This window comes from Hirundo rustica, chromosome 2 (assembly GCF_015227805.2).
Source record: "Hirundo rustica isolate bHirRus1 chromosome 2, bHirRus1.pri.v3, whole genome shotgun sequence".
In the NCBI taxonomy this organism is placed as follows: domain Eukaryota; kingdom Metazoa; phylum Chordata; class Aves; order Passeriformes; family Hirundinidae; genus Hirundo; species Hirundo rustica.
Genome location: NC_053451.1, coordinates 7,986,290 through 8,006,809, shown reverse-complemented (window position 1 = coordinate 8,006,809; position 20,520 = coordinate 7,986,290). Strand labels below are relative to the sequence as shown.

Genomic DNA, 20,520 nt, shown 5'->3' with positions numbered 1-20,520 from the left:
CCATATATGCATTTCTTTTCTCCTCTTCAGAGTTTATTTTGCATGTGATTTTACAGTTTATACTTCACATCATACATTTATTCCTTCTCTTGAAAAAAGGTTTGACACAGATGCTTGCCATTACATTTTGAAACTTGGAGCTGGTGCCAGTAAAAAAAAAGAAAAAGAAAAGAAAAAAAGAAAAAAAAAAAGGGCAAACCCCCCCACCCTATAAAATATATTAGATCAATACAGTGTAAATATAACATGTATTAGAAGTTGCTTATTATTTCACTACAAGGAAAACAATCTGGGGAAAAAAAAAAAAGATAATCAGTTCCAGTTGCTAAAACAGTTCAGTATATTTTATTTAAAGTCATAGTGTAACAGGAATGCTCACAACCAAACAATGATCAAACTGGTGTGGAGGAAAATGAAGCATGATCCTATGGTACTCAACTGCAATATAACATTCTCTGCCACACACAACATATCAGACTGGGGATGTTCACAAAGCCCTTTCAGTGTGAACTCTGCAAATGACTGTTTTCCATCATGCTGCATTATTCCATCCCTTATTTTGTTTAAGAAGTAAGCCACAAGTCAGCATTCCAAGAACTGTGAATAGATTGTCAGTGTTGGCACCAACGATTCAGTAGTTTACACAATGGTTCACAAAGGAAACTGGGTAAAATTATGACTTGGAAATGGTCACGGACATCTTCCTCTTTGGCTACTTTAAAAAGTTAGAGAAATTCAGATTGGTACAAAAGACATTCATTTCAGAACCAATTTGAATATGTTTTTAAATAAATGGAACAAAACAAAGCATGTCTCATTAATTTGGTATTAATTTTCCAGAATACTCTGCAATATATTTTCAAATATACAAAATCTTACTCTTTACAAAAATGTTGTATCTCATGAAGGAACTCACTTGAATTTATCTTAGCAGCACTCCAATAATTATCTATCTTAATTTTAATTAAAAAAAACCCCAAAAAACAAAACAAACAAAAAACCCCAACCTTAGTTTTGATCACTGAATTTTGAGACTTGCTTCTTCACGAGAAGCAATGTTTCAAAAGTTATAAAATGCAAGAACATCATCAAGTTCCAAGCTGAAAGGCAGCTTCTGGAAGTAGTGAAATCAGTATTGCAAGGTCCTGATGTTCGTGAAATAAATAGAGTGGGAAGAACTACACTTTAAGTACCTATTCCAGTGCAGTATTGTTGCATTAATACCAAAACGTACGTCTCACTGAATGTTTTAGTGATCTAAATAAATAGCTGTGTCATTTTTGTCCAGCTGTAGAAGTGAGATGCTCAGATTAAGTGATTTAGGTGGGAGCAGATAACCAGCACACACAACAGCATCAGCAGGCCCCCACTCAATCAGCCCGCTCCTTTTGCTGCCCAGCATTTTTGTGCATTTGTAATTAAATAAAAAATGGCAAAGTACAAGACTCTCAGAGGACCTTCTCATCCATTTGGATAAACATTTCTAATTCCATGTTAGACTTCATTGAAGAAGAGGAGCCTCAATTAGGTCCCACAAACCGTTAAGGCTGCCTTTTAGCCAAAAACTTCTGTTTTATTTAAGTAAAACTACTTACTTTTAGTAAGAAGCATTAATATATAATGAATATTTGAATTCACTATCAAAATGAGGATTATAAGAAATTACAAACTTTGGGAGCAGGAACACTCGTCTCATCCTGATAAAAATTCTGTAAACAACAATTTAATTGAGAATACCTGCTGCTTTGCAACACCTTAAGTTAATTTTGTACTACTAGAACTACAAACCCAACATTTTTCTTTTCTGCCTCTTTGTAAAGCTTCCTCAAAAGAGGGTCTAGCAAGTCAAAGAGCTCTGCAATTACATGTGAATATTAATCTTACATTTTAAACACCTATATTACTATACTCAGGCCTCAGAAAGCCTCCTCAGAGCAAGTTTTGTTGTATTTAGTACTAGTACAGTGTATCAGCACTTTGTGACTTGCTTCTTCGGTGGTAGTTACAGGGAACTTCACTTTGGGATGTCCGTGTTGTGAAGCACAAGAGCCACTCTGCTTGGAATGTACACCTAGGAAAAACATGACAAGAACAAGCTGAAAAACCCAGAAACCTTACAGGACACAACTTCTAAATAACAGCATGTGGGAAAACCCCCTGCATTTTAACTGTTAAAGATCTGTCATTTGGGCACTGTTGTGGGTCATATATGTAATATTTAAAGAATGATTATTGACTGCTTAGTCCCAAGCACTGGAATTTCATGAGACAAAAATTTTAAAGGTAGCCTGATTATAATCTCTTTTCTATTTTTCTTTTAATAGCTTACCTTGCTATATTTTAGGTGGCTACCAGGAGAGGGCCTCATATGACTTACAATGACCAGTTTCAAAAACCTGAGAACATCTAGGTCAACAGACCGGTCAGTGATAAATGACAAAGTTTCACAACTCTTTTTTGCTGTGAATTAAAGTTGTCCCAAGGCCTGTGATGTCATTTCATACAGGTAAACACCAGCAATATGACACAGCAGCATATTCTTCACACTCTTGGCACCTATGGAATGTCAGTGTCTGAGCAATTGACTTGAGAGTGAGGGTCAAAGAATCAAAATTAACCATTTAAATATCTGCATTTTTCTTCCAACCCCCTTTTTTTTTTTTTTTTTTTATTCCCTGAATACCACAAAAATACCCAAAGACATATAACCAAAAGACTCCTCATAGATCACAAAAGAACTTGTGGCAATGTATTTTCCATGACATTCCCTCCAAGCTGAGCAGTCACAATCAGAAAACAAGACTCATATGTGCTATCTACCAATTACCTTGATAAACGGCACTCCATCAATTGTCAGGTCTATGAATGTGTTTTCTGAATAAGTCAATAAAAATGCAATTATAAAGGGTAACACAAGATTGAAGATTATTGGCTTCATTCTGACAATGTCTTCTTTTTAGACTATCCTTCATCCCTGTGGAATGTCTAATATTCTGCAATTTCAACTGTGCTATCTGCTAACGAGAGCCTGATGGCAGGAAAGCCTTTCATTGTTTCCAAAACAGAATAGAGCAATAAAGCAAAGAGCTTTAGGAAAAGGAGAAAAAGGAAAAGAACAGCTGATCTTCATTGAATCAGACAGAGCAGTGTCCAATGCTTCTTGAGAGGCAGCACACCTAATGACTTCCCCTAAGGTTTCAGTGATAAATAGCTTCTATAAATTGGTGCAGGAGAGGAAATACTTAATGAAGTCAACTACCTCAAAACATATAGATAAAGGAGAGATTTTGAAGTTGTGTACTGAGAAAGTCAGAGCTCGGGGTTTGGATGATGAAGTGAGAAGGGAGAAGGAACAAACAGAAATAAGTTTTCTAAGAAAGAATTTGGAAAATGTTGCTTCAGTTATGGGAAAAAAAAAAAACAACAACCACATTAATGCAGGACACAGCAATTCTCAATTATATTCTGGTCAATAATGTGTCAGATCCTAGGAGGAGTAAATTAGCCCAATTCCTTTAAAGTCAATTTACATCAGTTGAGAATCTGAGAGCAGTGTGGATCATCCAACTCCAACCCCTCCACTGATAATCAGAATTTTAAAACTGGTTTAAGCAAAATTTCAGAACTTGTGCAAATTACTGTATTTAAACTAATAACATGTTTTCCATTTGCCATGAAGAGATGTATCTGCCAGCTTATTACTTTAGTCACTTGTTGTTTCCTTACCTAGGGAAAATAAACACACTTTTTAGAGGGTTTTTTGACTTCTTGCTAAATCATAGAAAAGCCACATATGGCACTATCTCCTAATATTAGTTCATTGGTCAGTGTAATCACCTCTGAGGCTATTTGCTAAAAAAAGCAACAATTAGGGCATGAACAATGAAAAAAATCAATTACTGATTAAACATATTAATAATTACAAATAAGATTATTAATTATTCATTCCACTGGTGTACAACTTTTTAAAAGGAAAAATACTACACTAGATAATTATTAGATAATATATTAGATTATATCTAATAATATATTAGATAATACTCATTACAAATATATCAGTATTATTCCCTTCCCCCAGCCCAACGATATTTCCAGAAATACTACATTCAGTGTGCTCTGGCTTTATTACTTGTTTAAATAGACAGAACTCAGAACAATTGTGTGATGGATTGAGGAAGAAAAATATAAGCAATGAGATTGGAAAGATCACTTGTTTTTCCTGAGGTAAGGTGAAAACTAGACGAATATCTGCCCAGGATCCCAGCAGGGTTTTCAGCCCAGATTTCTCACCTCCACTCCTCCTTCTGACAGCCTGAACCACAAAACTTCCTCAGCCTTTTCACTCCAGTATGATTTCTTTCCTTTCAGTACCTCTCACCTGAATTACCACTCTTGTAGTAACATATCCACCTTAACTTAAATTTATTTTCTCTATATTTTTCCTGAGTGTGCTGACTGTTTCAAGCCATTGTACCAAGTCATCTGTGCTTCAAGCATATGCTTCAGTCTGCCATTACGTGACACTACTAAAAAAGTCAGAATCCACTGCTGACAGGATAAGCTGAAATGCAAAGCATTTTATTAACTTCCAAATATATAAATGTATGGATCATCCTTAGCTTTAGATGTGTCTGGATTGGACCTTGAACACTCAATTGATCAATGATTCACTCTAATTCAGTGTCATCTATAACTGTGCTCTGTCTCATCATGCTGGTCACTGCTCCAGACTCCAAGCAGTATCAGCTCCCTCACAATTCCTAAGACCCTCTCCTCCTGATACCAGTCAATAGGTGCCACACAGAGCCTCTGACTGCTGAAACAGCAGTGGCCCAGCCAGGTTTTTAATCTTATCCAGCCCTTGTAGTTCTTCAGTTCTTAGGCAGGAATGCTGGGAGGAGACAAGGCTGAAAGTCTTACTGAACTGACCGGAGCAACCTTCTGCACACAGCTTGAGTCATTTCATCAAGAAAGCAATCAGGCTGACCATGCATGCTCTGTCTTTGCTAAATCCAGGCTGCCTTTCTGACTGACCCATGTCATGTAACCCACTTGCTTGGACACAGATTGGCAAGAGGGAGGTGGTTCTTGCCTTCTGGAGGAGCTGCCCTACAGACCTCTCAGCCTTGTTTTTCAGCTCTGGTTCAGTTGTCAGAATTTTTCCCTGACCACTATGATTTTTCTCAGATAATAGTCACCAGCCTTGCAAATCCCATCACTGAAAATCATCCAAGCCTCTGGGTGCATCTCACTTATATACAGCCTCTTTAACCTATTGCTCTGCTGCTGTCATTTTCAGTGGGTGCACCATCATAGCAAAAAGGGTCTGAAAGCAGGCTTTGCCCTTGGAGTTTAAGCAAAAAAAAAAAAAAAAAAAAAAAAAAGACACTGAATACTCCTGTATTGGTCCATATTGTTCCATCAAAGTTTTGACTCTTCTCTTTGTTAAAGGACTTGCCTTTTTTTCTTATCAGCAGATTTGCAGAATCACCTTCTTGCCCTTCATTTTATATATAGAGAGAGAGTATACAGCCTGAGACTAATATCTATCTATAAATATACTACAAGTATACTAAAAGTACATAGTGGTTTCCTGATCAAAACCATTACAGGAAACCTAGGTATTCAAAAACACTATCAGAGATATGTAGTTTTTTTACTTTTCCATACCCTAGAAGAGTGACTTTGGAAGTTTATTCTTTCATATACTGTTGCTAAATTATCCACTTTCAATTAGTGGCTTCAGTTCTATTGATTTCTGTTCTTCTAACCTGCTTTTTCTGATCACAAGTTTTATTCCATTCATGTCTCCATCACCATTTCCCAAGGTTCACTTGATGAACACGGACAGAAGTGAAAACCCAAAGAACAAAACACTAAAGAGAATTCACTCATAGCTAACCCACATCTTGACTGTCATCAATCAAATCACCCTCAGAGTCTCTTCTGTTTCAAGCTTTCTGCTCATCCTGAATACCCTTTCCAGCCACTTCTTCCCCTCCAGGCTCACCTGTATTGGGAAGAGCCTCAGGAGACCCAAACTCCCTGATGAAAGCAGGGTGAGCTCTGAGCTAAGAGGTTACTCAGGATCTCAATGAATTGTCCCTCTGCTCTCTGTATTAATTGTTAACTTAGAACCTTGAGCCTTCTAAGGTTCACACAAACTCTACTATTTTAGGAAGCCAAGAAGACATTTAAAAACACAGGAAGGTTCATGAGGCCTTATCTGATGGGGGAATGTAATATGGGGCTTGGAAAACATCAGATGTGTTTGAGACAGGATGACTCAGCTGTAAAAGAGAGTTTTTGACAAAGTTAATTTCAAATGTTTAGTCATAAAATATCACTGAAAGTCTTATTCTCAGTTTTGGCAGGAATGGCGTAACTGCTGTTACTTCTTCACCTGCAGATGTGCTAGCAGAGAGAGGATGGTGGGGGGATGGGAATCTTGTTTATAAGTCAAATCAAAATGGGTTTTTGATAGCGCCTTTGATCTTTTGTAATGTCCATATGAGGCAGCTGCACTGTTTGAAATTAGCGAGTTCTAACACAGATGAAAGCTTCTGGGACTAAAACAGTATCTCTAGTAAAGGGACCAAAAAAAAAAAAAAAAAAAAAAGAAAAAAATAAAAAAATAAAAAAACAAAAAAAGAAAAAAAGAAAAAAAGAAAAAAAATAAAAAAATAAAAAAAGAAAAAAAGAAAAAAAAAAAAAAAAAAAAAAAGAAAAAAAGAAAGAGATTTTTTTATAATCAACCTATTTCCTACCAACTATCAAGATCATAGTCTATTCATGCTGGCTATCTCACAAACAGGACAAAAACAACTGGTACTACTACTGCCCAGGAATGTAAGATGTTTGCAGCCAAATTCTTGCTCCTTATACTTTTTTTTTTTCTGTGGATATCCAGAAAACTTCTAGGGGGAAAAAAAAAAAAAAAAAAAAAAAAAAAAAAAGAGATTTAAAGGGTTAAGAAGAATACAGGAATACCACATGTAGGAAGCACCTGTGAACAGCAGCAGCTATAGGCAGAAATATCACCTTACATATTTCAGGAGATGTCTAAAATACACAGCAATCTCCAAATGTATCTAAAAACCCACAAGCAAGAGGTTCTGCAAATGACAACTGCTACTTTCAGATCTGTCAGACTAATTCAGTACCAGGTGCAAGCACAACCAAAATTGGCTGGAACTGCAACGAACTACTCTCCATCCGACTTTCAGGACTGGAAAACACCAAGCCCTAAAAATAATTTCAAGGTCATTTTGTAACAGATGGGAGAATTACTAGAACTCAGAGCTAGATCAGGCACTGCAGAAAAATACTCAGTAGCACATACTGCAGCTGGTAGATGCAGAAGGCAATGCCACAAGAGCCTGTGCCAACATTATCCCAAACTTTTAATTAAAATGAGGGCTTTAGACAATCTCCTGTCCCTGTATCACCACTAACTGTCACACATGGACACTATTCTGAGAATATAATTAACCATCAAAAAATAAAGTAGATGATAGCTCTTCCTTTCTGACTATAATTTATTACACAAAACCTCACACATTTTGGGTTTCATTTTGCTAGATATTGCACAAGACAAAGAAGGTATGCTTAAAATAATGTGAAGTTCTGCCTTCCAATTTGTTTTTCAATTTACAGCTATATAGCATGAATATGCAGAAAATACTTTCTTAGACTGTCTTGCTTCATTTATGCAAAAGAAGTCCATATACTGCACAGGGTGTGTCTCAAAATTTCCTCTATTATCTTCTGCACTCTTTTCAGGTTGAGGTAAAAGTACTTTAAAAAAGACAGCAAAACCCCCTGAAAAACAAGTATAATGAAGAATAAGATAGGACGAAACAAAATTACTAAAAGAGCAACTTTATATTACATTGCTGGTGGTTCTAAGAAGTCAAATGATCAAAGAAGATGAACAAATTAATTTGCAAGTCTTAATCATCAAGAGGTAAAAATCAAAAAGACTTGTGGCATTAAATTCTGACTGATTCACCTAGTTTGAACAGTTAAGTTTCTAACTACAAACATGCTTTCATTTAATCTGTATATCTCTGCATGCCAGGGGAGAAAACAGTTAAAGATTACATCAGTCCCTTAAAATTCAATGCATAAATCCTTATCATGAAAGTTATTTAAATTAATATTTTCAAAGCCAAGGTCACTAAAAGCTTTTAGTTAATTTCAATCTATGGCAGTATTTTAATTTGTCCACAGACTCAAGGAAGCAGGAAGTTGCACTTTGACATTGAATAGTATACATTAATGCCAAGGTTAAAAACTCAAGCCTGTAATAAGGATATTCTTAAAAAATCCTATATAATTTCACTTTCATTTAATGTGAAAAGATTATATAGCTGAATGCCAAAAATAGAGAATCAGAAAAAAGACAGCACTGGGGACAGGGGAAAAGGAATGCTCTGACATCTATTTATTTTTTTAACTAATTGGAAATCTATAAAAGTCAAAATATGTTAAGCAATTATATTTCACAATAAATCACATACTACTTTTCCAATGACACAACATCCTCTGCAATATTCCACTTAGCCTTCTTATTATTCAGTTTCATGTTGGTGCATGAAGAAGCAAAGTATAACCCCTCCACTTTCATATAAACCCAAACTTTTGGCATGGTGCAGAAAGCTACTAGGATACTTATTGATAGCTAGTTTTTTCCTACAGCAAAATTCAGTAAAGTTTGATACCTTAGAAAGGACCAACAAAACATTTTGAGTGATGTGTTATTAAAAAATTATACTTTTTCTTCCCCCTGCCTCAAATCTAAGTTTCACATTCAACCTCAAAAGCCAAGTTAGGTACCAACAAATGAAATCATCCATAAAGGGGCTCTAAGATCTGACAGGGGTTGAAATGTGCGTGCAGCACTTAGCTTATATCTTGCAAAGAGATGATGAGACTTAAGCAAGACTAAAGGTTTATAGAAGCATTCAAGAAGCACACGTCTTTTATTAAACATACCTCCACAAAGACTAGTATGAGAATGCCAGAGTGAAGTTTTAAACAGAAATGAAGCTGTGGTAAAAAGAGTCTGTGACAAAATGGTTCACAGCTTGTTATTAGAAAGTTTGATTACATGGAATATAAGTGTAAAGGTAAATGTAAAAGTAAATGTAAATACATTTCATGTATTTGTTAACAACCCACTATAGAAAAAGCAGTGAAAGAATAATTAGTACAGTTATTTAAATAAGTCATATCACAAAGGCCATTTCTGTGCATTTTCTATGGAGTTTTCAAGGTGTGTCTGATGATTTTGAATTCTAGCCCTCTAATAGCTTCACTAAACAAGACTGAAAATTGTACACTGAAATGCTCAGCAGTGCTTGCAAGGCTTCATCTTCTTCCAGGATTCTTTGCTCCAGGAACTTCACATCTCCCTTCTTCTCATTTTGACATGCCACCTTGAATATTTCTTTTATTAGGTGATTTTTAGAATGAATCATGTCACATTTAATCTTCTATTTTTGTAACACATTTGTGTGCTATTTAAGCTTGACATGAGAAGCAGAATTATTGCATGTGATTTACTTTTGTCACAATCCCCTGGGCATGTTTTGCTGACAATGTTTACTCACACACCTTAAGGGAGGTGCATCTCTCATTAAAAAAATTACTTCTTCAAAGTTTGTAGTGGAGGAGAAACTAAAATTTTTGAAACAAGAAACTGAAGTCTCATGCATTATGAATTATTATTAAACAACAGGAATAATTATTAAACAGAAGGAAAAGAACTTTCATGAGTTTATTGGGGTGGCATCATATGTTATTTGAAAAGAAATGTGGTGGGAAGACTTTTAGAAACTGCAATTAAGACTAAAGAAACTGCTAAGCAGGACAAATTACCTGATAACTTGGATATAAATTGCTCTTTGAAATAAAACATCTTTGTTTTACTGCAAAATATCAGCTGGAGGTATTTCCTGTAACTTTAGTTCTTTCTGATGTGAAGATCTATCTGCTGAATTTAGGTTTTCCAGATTTTTTTTCTAGATTACTTTTACTCGGTGTCCTTTTACTGGTACTTTACCTTTATTTGGTGCATGTGGCATCCTCTGGGGGCTTGGCTGGAGGTGCTCTGTGAATTGGGTGGCAGAAGGACATAAGAGAAAGTTTACCTGGGTTTCTTTCTGACCTAGAGGTGCCATTGCCATGCCACAGCTTATGCTGCAAAACTGCATTTGCTGCTGTGTTTGCCACATGCCTCATCTTCCACATACTCCTAGCAAACTGCAGCTTCACATTCTATCATGTTTTTTTTCTGGTTTGGACGCTTGCACTCACCATCTAATGGACTAAATGTGAAATATACACTCCGAATTACAGTTAATTGGCTTGCAAAAGTTAAGTTAGTGATAGATAATTAAGATGCTCTCCAATAACCCAGGCAATGCATTTGAATTGGGCACACGAAGCAAGAACTCTGCAAGCAATAATTTGCTACATAACCTTCAGGAATGAAATCTTAGACCTTTCATTTCAAATTAGCACAAATACTTACCCACACTATGAAGGCACTGTCACATGCAGACACTTTAAAGAAAAAAAAAAAAACAAACCAAGGCCCATTCCTAAGATCCTTTAAAACAAGCACAACAAAAGCACAAAAAAATCTTTCATATGAAAGAATGAAAGTATTCTAAATCATGCAAATGAAAGAAATGCCAATACTCTGGATACAATGAAAAAGAGAGGGAGGTTAGAAGTGACAGTAATTCCCAGGAGTTTAGATCTCATGAGAAAAGTTAAGATGTAACAGTAGAAATTCATGTTCTGTTCAGCCATGGAAGGAGTGGCCCACAAAAATCAGTGTAGATGCTCCACTTTTGCAGGCTTTTAAAGTTACAAATGTAATTTATTTGCAGGTGTTCATGTGTACCAATATACCTGTGCACAGAGAAACACACCCTTCACCCACATAAATGTTTTAGGTATAAAAATCTACTCAGCAATATAAGTGATTTCAGAACTCTTGCCTTAATTCCCAGCTTCTCTGAATCTTATTTTATTGTGCTTGTGAGGATATACACATATGTGAATACATTGAGAAAACTGAGAAATATGTGCATATATAGATAAAGAATGGGGAAAATAACATTTTCAAATTGCTAATTGTGATGATTCTGATTTCAAGAGCAATTAAGAAATGTAGAGTTCTATTAGTGACCACCTCAGCTAAGAGAAATTGTAGGCCAGGATATGTCTCCCAGTTCATCTCAGGTAATTTGTGGGAAACTCTTTATCCATTATTCACACCACTTTAGGACTGTAAGTTTTGAAATTCTTGATGTGAACAGAGAAGTCCTGCTCTAGTTTGCAAAGTTTTTCTGTAAACTGAGGAGGAAAATTCCAGTCGGTAAGCATGTGATTGACTCTAATTCACGTTTGTAGAGTTAAGCACACAATTTTAAAACAGCAAAGGAAAATTCAGTTTCTGCAGAGCTTTAAACAAAGCATGCATGAAGATGCAGTTTCTTGACATGAAAATATAGCAAATTATAATATCATGGATAGCAACTCAAAAGGGTATTGGTAGGTTTTCATGCATGTTGGCAAGAAACACTGTGTGCCAGACACTGCAAAATGCATGGAGATATAAAAGTAAGGTTGAAAGAGAAAAATCAGTTAACATTATCATTATAATCAAATTATAATGTCATCTATACTGTATTTAGGCAAAGGTTAATTTCAGAAAATAAATTAAAAATACCCGCTTCTCCCAAATACTAGAAGAGACTCCATATTTGTCCAAAGAATTGCAAAACTTACACAGATGAAAATAAAATTAAAACAAACAAACAAACCCCCAAACAATTTACTTACCATAATTGAATTAGGTCGATAATTGTGAGAATATTCTTCAGAGAAGTACTCTGTATTGTGGTCCAGCCTTTGATGCCCTCCATATTCTCCAGCATCAGAATCCAGAAGGATTTTATACTTAAAGGCAGCCGTTAAGGGACTATGCCAATTTCTTCTTATAAAGAAAAGAAATCAAAGCAAAAATCTAGAACTAATAATGGAAATAATATAGTAATGGAAGCACGCTATATATTCAACATAAAGAAAAAATCATAATAAAATCTAAGAAAAGAGTGCAAAAGAGAGGGAAATAACAATGCTCTATAATCCACTATCTGCTCCCTCTATTCTAAGCCGTGGAAGAATCTTAATTTCCTAGAGCTTGCATTTATTAGAATTAGGGTTGAGTGATGCAACACTCTCTCAAAAAAGTCAGTGGTTCTTAAACGGTTCTTAGGCTTCTATGTTTGCTCAAGCTTTTGAAAACAGGCCTGTTCAAAACCTGGAGGACTGTGGTATAAACAGAATTGTTTTCAAGTCTCTTTACACAACTCCATGAGATGAGGTCGGAAATTTCAGCCTTACTGACTGAAACATCTGGTGACAAGGAAGGCTGAAGCATGACATCATAGAAGTAACCACAAATTTACTCTGAGACACTTCAGTCTAGGAGATTGCAATGAAGAAAAGTAAACGCACATAAAGAAAACAGCAAAGCTGTCGATCGGCTCCCAAATCACAAAGTGGTAACTAATCCCCTCCCCACAAGTGTTTGCAGCAAAATGAGAGAATGGTCCAAAACTGCCAAGTTACTTGTTGAGTTCTACAGGGCAAGTGCCCAAAGATCATGCCATTCTCCAGCAAAATCTTCATGTTTATTATCTTTCTTCATTAAAAAAAACAAAACAAAACAAAAACAAACAAACAAAAAAAAACCCCAAACCCCCCCGCAAAAATTTTGCCAGCTTTAGTCCTCAAAGGTTTTCATGTGCACACCAAACACACCTCTCTCCTTCTTTCTTTTATAAACACAAATCAAATTACCATTCATTTGTTGTCATGTGCAACATGCAAAGCCACAAACTACAAGATCCAGTCACTCTCTTCAGCATCCTTTCAGCAGCAGCAATGTCTGTAATTATTCCACTACATATTTTATTAACATGGCAGGAGAATGCCTCCATCAAGCATTTCACACCTTGCTTCAGTGATCTGCACTATACATTAAATTTAGTAAGTTATCAATTTTATTGAAAGCCCTGGCATGCTTAATGATTCCCTCAAAACTATTTACAGCAAATGCCATTGTTATGGCTATGCTGTTTTAAAAACAATTCATAAAATCATGTCTGTAATGCCAGAGAGCACTGCTGAAGTTAATATCACCATGTCTGCACACATGTATAGCATATTTTGTGTAAATACTGTTAACCGGATCCTGAATAATGGGGTCACAAAAGAATTTAAGATCTTCACAGATTAGGTATTTGTATGGGAAAAAATAACTAGTTCGGTAAACGTGCATTTACCTTCCACCCTAAAGCCTCACAAAAAAATCAGTTTTCACATTTCAGAACTTCACAAGCATCTAGTTTTCTGAAGATTACTTTCACAAAAACATTAAACAACAGATGTGCATTTTAATTAAATACATAATAGAAGTTTGTTTTTTTAAATGCAGTGAGGTCTGTTTTGTTCCTGTAACAATGTTGGAAGCACTAGCCTGTATTCTCACTGGGGAAAAAAAAAAAAAAAACGAACCTGACTTCTGTTGTTTGGTGTTCCAACTAAATTTCCCACCTAGTACAAGGGAGGAGGGCAGCAAAAGCAAAGAGCCCTTGTATAGATAGAGCTAAAAATGGAAAAAACTGACACATTATCTACCACATTAATTACTGAATTTCTATGCCTTTGTAAAGTTTTGAAATACATATTTACACATTTTTTAAAATTTAATCTTCTGCATGTTTAATGACACATTTCCAAAGACAATCCCAATCATAAAATAGGATAAACTGTATTTTGTTCCAATACTTACTACTGATAAAAGAAACCAAGTAGTGCTTGTGGTGCTGATAGAATCTTCAGTGGTTAGGCCATTTTGCTTTTAATAATTCTTGAATTTCACTGAAAAAAACTAGCATAACTAATTTCAAGATGGAGGAGAAATTTTCACTTTTGCTCCTCTCCACACACAGCTAATTTTGAAGACTAAGGATTCAACCTAGAAGTGACAAAAATCCTATAGAGAGTATTTGGCTAAATTTTGTAATGAAGTTAAACACCTTGACCTGATAAAATTCAGCTCAGGATATTTCAATGGCACTTGAAGCCAGTTAAACACTCAACACATGCACAGGTACTAAGGGGGAGGGGGTACTGTCCCTTTTTGCTTCTGCCAAATATGATTTTTGTCTAAACCACATGTAAATTTACAGATATGTCAATTCACGTTGGTTGCTGATTACAAACATAGAATGCAGGTTTAATTTTGAGCTAAGATAACAAACCTCATTAAAAAAAGGGGGGGGGGCAGGGTGGCAATATTTACATATAGCTTAATTTTAATGAGACTTCCAACACAGATGAAAATTTATTAAACAAAATCAAATGTGGAATCTCAAGGAAGGAAAAGGAATAATTTCTGAAATCTTTAAGGCTGTTCTTTCTCCATCCTTTCAACCATGTTCCTTTTGAATAGAGGAAAGGTTTCCATATTGAATTTTCATTGTCTTTGGAATCCAAGCACTATCCCACAGAAAGGCCTAGGCAGTATTAAAAACATAAAATTGTAAACTTATGAATGGTTTCCCCATTAGCACTCAAAGTTTTATCGACAATCAGAAAACTAGAGATGGCTGACCAAGATGTTGATTGCTCATCTACCTCAAAACTGAAGCAAATTAGGCAGAAATAATTTATTAGTTCAAGCTGCCTTTCTCATGAAAAGGCTTCTGAAAGAGCATAATTTATGAAGTAAAATTCCAGCATAAGCACAGAAATGTTTTTCTTTTTCCTTCACATAATGATTCAAAAATTGGGCAATATATGCCACTCTTATTCTTGCAGATTCACAGTGCTGCAAAAACCTCTGTCTTCTCCCATGCAGATCAAAGAGGCATTCCCACATTAGCATGCTGTACTTCTTATTCACACCTATTAACCTTAAGTATCTATTACCTTGATGGAATTTAGCATTTGACTGTTCCTAAATTAAATCCTTTGTCTCAACGTGCCAGAATTCTACCAGGCAGGGACAGTTACACAACCGCACTTCAAAGCAGCGTCTTTGCCTTCAGCCATCAAACACCCGTGGCTCATCTAAATGACCTTGCTCATTAGAAGTTCTAGCAGCATGTTGTAAATGTCAGAGAGCCCGAATTAATGTGGGGATTTAAAAAAAAAAAAAAAAAAAGAGTATGTTTTTGCAGCATTTTGATGACAATATTTGTGATTCCTCAGGTCGAATCTAGCTATTTGCTTATGGACAACTCTGGCCTCAAATCACAGAATATCCTGAGTTGGAAGAGAGCCACTAGGATCCAAGTTCAGTTCCTAGTCCAGCACAGGACGGCCCCAAGAATCATATGTGCCTGAAAGCTCTGGGACTACAATGCCTTGATACAATATGTAAAACAAAGAAAACACTCTTTCCCATGACATTTTCATGACAACACGAAATGTCAAAATACAGAGATAAGCTAGCAGCAATTCATACTGCTCAACATTCATGGACTCCCATGCTCACATGAAAAATTAAGGTTTTGTGTCTTGAATACTTCACACCAAGGTACAGCATCTTAGGAGAAGAAATCATAGAACAGAGCAACCCAATGTCAAGGAAAGTAAGTCAAGAGAGGAGACTGAAGTATAAGGAGGAAGGAGAAACAATGCACAAATTGACTGTGACTTTTCAGATAGACCTTGACTAGCTAAATGTCCACAGAAAGACTTTCCAAACCAGGTGGGACCAGGAGAACTGTAATGTCTACTGACTACATCTTCTCTTACAAAAGTAGAATTAGGGTTGTTATGCCAACAGCCCACGAATACAGAACAGTTAAAAGAAGAATGACATTTTCAGTGAGTTCAGAATGGAGGACTGCCAACAAAAATGCAGGCCAGGCAGGAAACTCTGTACCTTTCAACATACCAGGTAACATATCTGAGAAGCTGTATATAAAACCAGCTTAAAGATACATATCACTATAATATACAGACAGACCAAAGCCATCCACTTAATAAACGCAAATTTAATGACAAGTATTAGATGCAGTCATTTGCCTAGTTCAATCCACAAAACAAACTTAAACCTAAGTATTAAAAGGATCATCCTATTTCCCACAATTTCCAATAAAGTTAATAAAAATGTCTAATTAAAAACCATTAGATCAATATATTATAGCAATTTGTCTCTTCCAGCTTATAACAGCAAAGGGTATCAAATTAAAAACACATTAATTTATTAAAAGAAACAAACTCACTAACAACAAACTTTGACTTTTAGGTAATTCACCTTTGCATCTAAGTTTCAAAGGGATCAATAAATAATTCCTTTTCAGGTGGAGAACTTGTTCTGAGGATTTAATATCATGTCACCATATGTCCTAATAATAGGAGCTCTTTTATTGAGGTCTTAGGTTAAAAGGTTATATTAAAAACCTATAGATAAAATTCATGGTTCTAATTGCAGGAGAAGAGTTAGGAAGGAAACCTTAGCCAACATTAAAACAACCAAAAGTATTTAAAGAAAATAGATAAGGAAATTCCTCTAGATATTAAATAGCTCCTCTACTCTTCTCTGGTGAGCTCCCCCTCCCACAAAGTACTGTGTGCAGCTCTGGGATTCTCACGACAGGAAATTCCATGATTGAACTAAAGCAACTGAAACACAGAATCACCCTGAATGGCTGAGCAATAAAGAGCAGGCTAAAACTGGAACTGTTGTACTCTGAACTGACACAGCAAGAGTCACTAGGCTGTGTTTGTCAAAGGACTTGTAAGAAGCATGAATGTGGGCAACTAAAATCCCTCCAGAAAATCAGCATTAATTTTTGGAGTTGCTAAGATTTTGGACACAAATGAAAAACCACTTGAGTAATCATTTACTGCTCAGCTGATCTAAGAGCACGTTCTCAGTTCACCTAGTTTTAAAGTAGAGATGTACAAATACAAACTTCCTAATGAAGGTTTGCACTAATGCACTTTCCTGCGTGACTCCAGGCAGCATCATCCCACTGTGGTGGCTTTCTGTCATGTATTAAACAAGTGGAGTTACTTGCTTTTTCATTCCTCAAGAGAATTCCAAGGAACAGCTTCACAAGTCTTTAAATTGCTTTTTTTTTTTTTTTTTTTTTTTTTTTTTACTTTTGCTTTCTACAAAATTATTTCTTATGAAGAAGACGAATTTATAGATTTTTTTTTTTTGCTGTACACAAAGAATTGAAGCAATATTATACTGGTGACAAGTAAGTGATTTCTTACCTTTATACTAGAGGTTGAATTCATATTAGGGAAAAAAGACACAAAATCAGCTTTCAATTTCTAAAACTTCCTCACAAACAGAACCGCAAAGAAAAGGATATTTTCCTGGAGTCTCAATACCCACTCTGTAGTCCACATAACTTTGGTATGGGTGGAAGTTAAAAATAAAAATAAGACCTGCTCTCTCAAATGCTATAACCTTATTGGATTCATGCTTTTCACTCACATAGGCCTAGGGGGAAAAGAAAAAAAATCAATGCTTTAAAAATATTTCATTTCTAACTGAATTAACAAAACCAAGAAAACCCCCACTGCTTCCGTACCTCCTTTCAAGTAATACAGGCAAATATTCAAGTAACAGAAATAAAGACATTAACATGCAAACTCAAATTTTATCTATGAAATGTCATATAAAGTTTTTGATTACTAAACTGTAGCTGACTTTTTACAAGGCAATGTAAAATTATAGAGGTAGAAGCCTGTTCAGCATAGAGCACTTGAAAAATTCTTATTCAAAGATTGGTAACATGGGCTTTTCATCACACTTTCCCTTAGTAAAAAATGGATTCCTTTAGTCAAATGGAATCTTCAGCCTATCTTTTATGGGGATCTGCATCACATTTATTAATTCAGAAAATGAAGCACTCAATCTGGTTTTTTTGTTTGTTTTTTAGAAATCTGTGTGAAAACCAGCTTCAATTAGCCACAATAAATGTCTGCACATACCAGCTTTGTTTTATTTGCTAATGCCATTAATAAATAACTAGACATCAATTAAAAAACCCCCAACTTTGAAGTGGATTATTCTTTAAAGTGGACTAGTATGAAATAATTAATCATGGAGAAATTATAATAATTGATCTTCTTTCATAAAAACTAGTGTGATACCACTGTAAAAAATGCAAATGCAGAAGCAGCAGGTCAAGGACTAGGAGACTGTAACTTACACTAGACTCTGCTGAAAGTTTTTCCTCAGAAATGGAGTAATTATTTTTATAAAGTGTAATGTCAGAACAACTTATACTTTTTCAAAGCAATCCTTCGATTGGATTATGGACAATTTTATAGTCTGCTTTAACCAACCCACAGTTACTAAATAAAAATACAGGAAAATAATAGGAAAGGTCTTTGTTATGAAGCTAAAAGGAGACTGTTTCAGGTTTCTATTATCTGTGGAAGATATTTCAGTGCCATGTTTTGACAACTTGAAATATATGGTGAGGCATTACAGAGCGCGTAATAAAGTACTGTTTGAAATTTCAGCATGCAAATTTGAAAATGTTGTTACTCTACACATGTACCCAACTGGTGACTAAAAATTATCATTCTGTATATACAGCTTACCTGGGGAGATGCAAGCCAGCCAAATCTTTCCTCCAATTTATTCATATCTCTATCAAAGGCATTTAGGAATTTATAGCGAAGAAGATCATCCTCAGTAAGATTAAACTGTCTTCTGGCATAGTGGTAGCTCTCATTATTCCCTATTCTGGGGAAGTCAAGCCATTCTGGATGTCCAAATTCATTACCTGCATTTAAAAATATTAAGGATCTGTGAAATCACATGCTAAGAATATATTAAGCCTGCAAAGGCAAAAGATATTGTGTATTTCCTTTCTACAAGTTTTAAATTCCAAAGAATCCGCTTCCATATATAAACCAGTAATTTTATTATTATGTCTTTCATTTATTAACATATCTTTCAGAACTTCCATTTGTGTTAGCAGGCTTGTTTGGCCACTGAAACTACAAGAGCAAAATATCCAGAGGAAATATCTGGACTCCAGAGGAAATATAGAGAGACAAATTATGAACTCCATGTTATCATGCCATGCTTAAAAATTTCCCAAAACTTTTTTTGTGTGTGTAAGTGCTATTATATCTCAATTTGGTTTTCTATAGCAGTATCTTCACAAGTCTGCCAGTCTCACCCAGATCATCTAGCCCAAAAAACTACTAAGCAAAATTCTTTGAAGACAAAGAATAGGTGCATTTGATCTTGGATCATATTCAAAAAGAGGGAAAAAGATTGACATTTAGTCAAGATAAAGTTTAGCTTCTCTTATGTAGAATCTCCAAAGCAAATCTCAGCTGTCAAAGCCAAAGAGTCAAAGCAAGACCTCATTTGGGACTCAGTATTTTGAATGACTGTAATGTATCCAAAGTTTCCTTGTTTATATATTGTCATTATTCAGTTTGAGACAACTCCAAATGCAGTTAATTCTAACTCATGCTATAACCTATTATCCTGCAGATTCTCTGTCATTTTAGACTATTCATTTGACACAGGATTAAAGGGTATCAAGTACCTTGCAAGTTAAACCCTCGTTTCAAAGCCCATGACAGCTGATTCATGACCAACATTTCAGATATTACACAACGCCTACTCACCATAAAACAGAAACAAAAACATACCTGGAAATATGTATGGAAAATAATATGGTGAAATTTAAGAGGTTCTCTATGAAAACAAACAAACAAAAAAAGAATAGTAAAAGGATCCTCACATTTCCACAAACTGTTACTCAAGTTTTGTCAAAGAACTGGCACTTTGTGGGCTGACAAAGGGCAGGGATGCCAGGAGAAGGCAAGAAATTCCAGGCTGGATGCCCTGCATGTGCATCCACCACCCATCTGCTGTCCCACCCAGCCTGCACTGCCTTGAATGCCTGGAGGATGCAGGCAGGAGGGATAACTATGCACTTCGATTTGTGAAATGATTTCTGTAATTCCCTGCTTCACAGGAACAAAGAAATGAACAGAGGAAAAAGAGAAAAGCCTCATATATATTTAGGAGAATCTTTCAGAGTGGTATCCACTTTGTAAACGAACTGACAAGTTGTAAATTAAATTTCCTATTCAAAAGATAAACTACTAAATTTCATATTCAGCTCAAAACTGGAGACAAATATAAAAGAATCAGAATCACAGCAGGACTTTCAAAATGACCTTGGAATAATGTTGGACTGAGCTCTTAAACTGTGCTAACAATACGGTTTGGGAAATGAGGAAAGATATTGCTACAAAACAGACACTGTATCTAACCAAATTCAATATTCCCTGAAGAGCTAGGCAAGGTATTACTTTCTTTCGTGATCTGCACACTATTGAAGAGATGAACTGCATGAGATAGCTCAGCTAAAGACAGCAAAAAACATCAGAAAGTCAGAGATGGCACATCTCTTGAATTGATAGGCA

General features: G+C 35.5%; 1 protein-coding gene across 3 annotated transcripts in view; it reads right to left on the bottom strand.

The window, feature by feature from the left end:
- Positions 1-322: 322 nt before the first annotated feature.
- GBE1 (1,4-alpha-glucan branching enzyme 1) overlaps positions 323-20,520 on the bottom strand; it is a 139,506-nt gene continuing 119,308 nt past the window's right edge. Inside the window, exons 13-18 of one of the 3 annotated variants that reach the window (XR_009207541.1) lie at positions 18,667-18,851; positions 17,426-17,554; positions 11,860-11,979; positions 10,538-10,569; positions 10,067-10,114; positions 323-2,071 (exon numbers count right to left, since the gene is read on the bottom strand). Coding sequence is in view for 2 of the 3 variants with exons in the window: in XM_058419287.1 (XP_058275270.1) it covers positions 2,015-2,071; positions 10,067-10,114; positions 11,860-11,979; positions 17,426-17,554; positions 18,667-18,851 (539 nt within the window). In the remaining variant the exon portion in view is untranslated. The remainder of the gene's footprint in view (positions 2,072-10,066; positions 10,115-10,537; positions 10,570-11,859; positions 11,980-17,425; positions 17,555-18,666; positions 18,852-20,520) is intronic. The other 2 variants (XM_058419287.1, XM_058419288.1) reach the window with 2 other exon arrangements.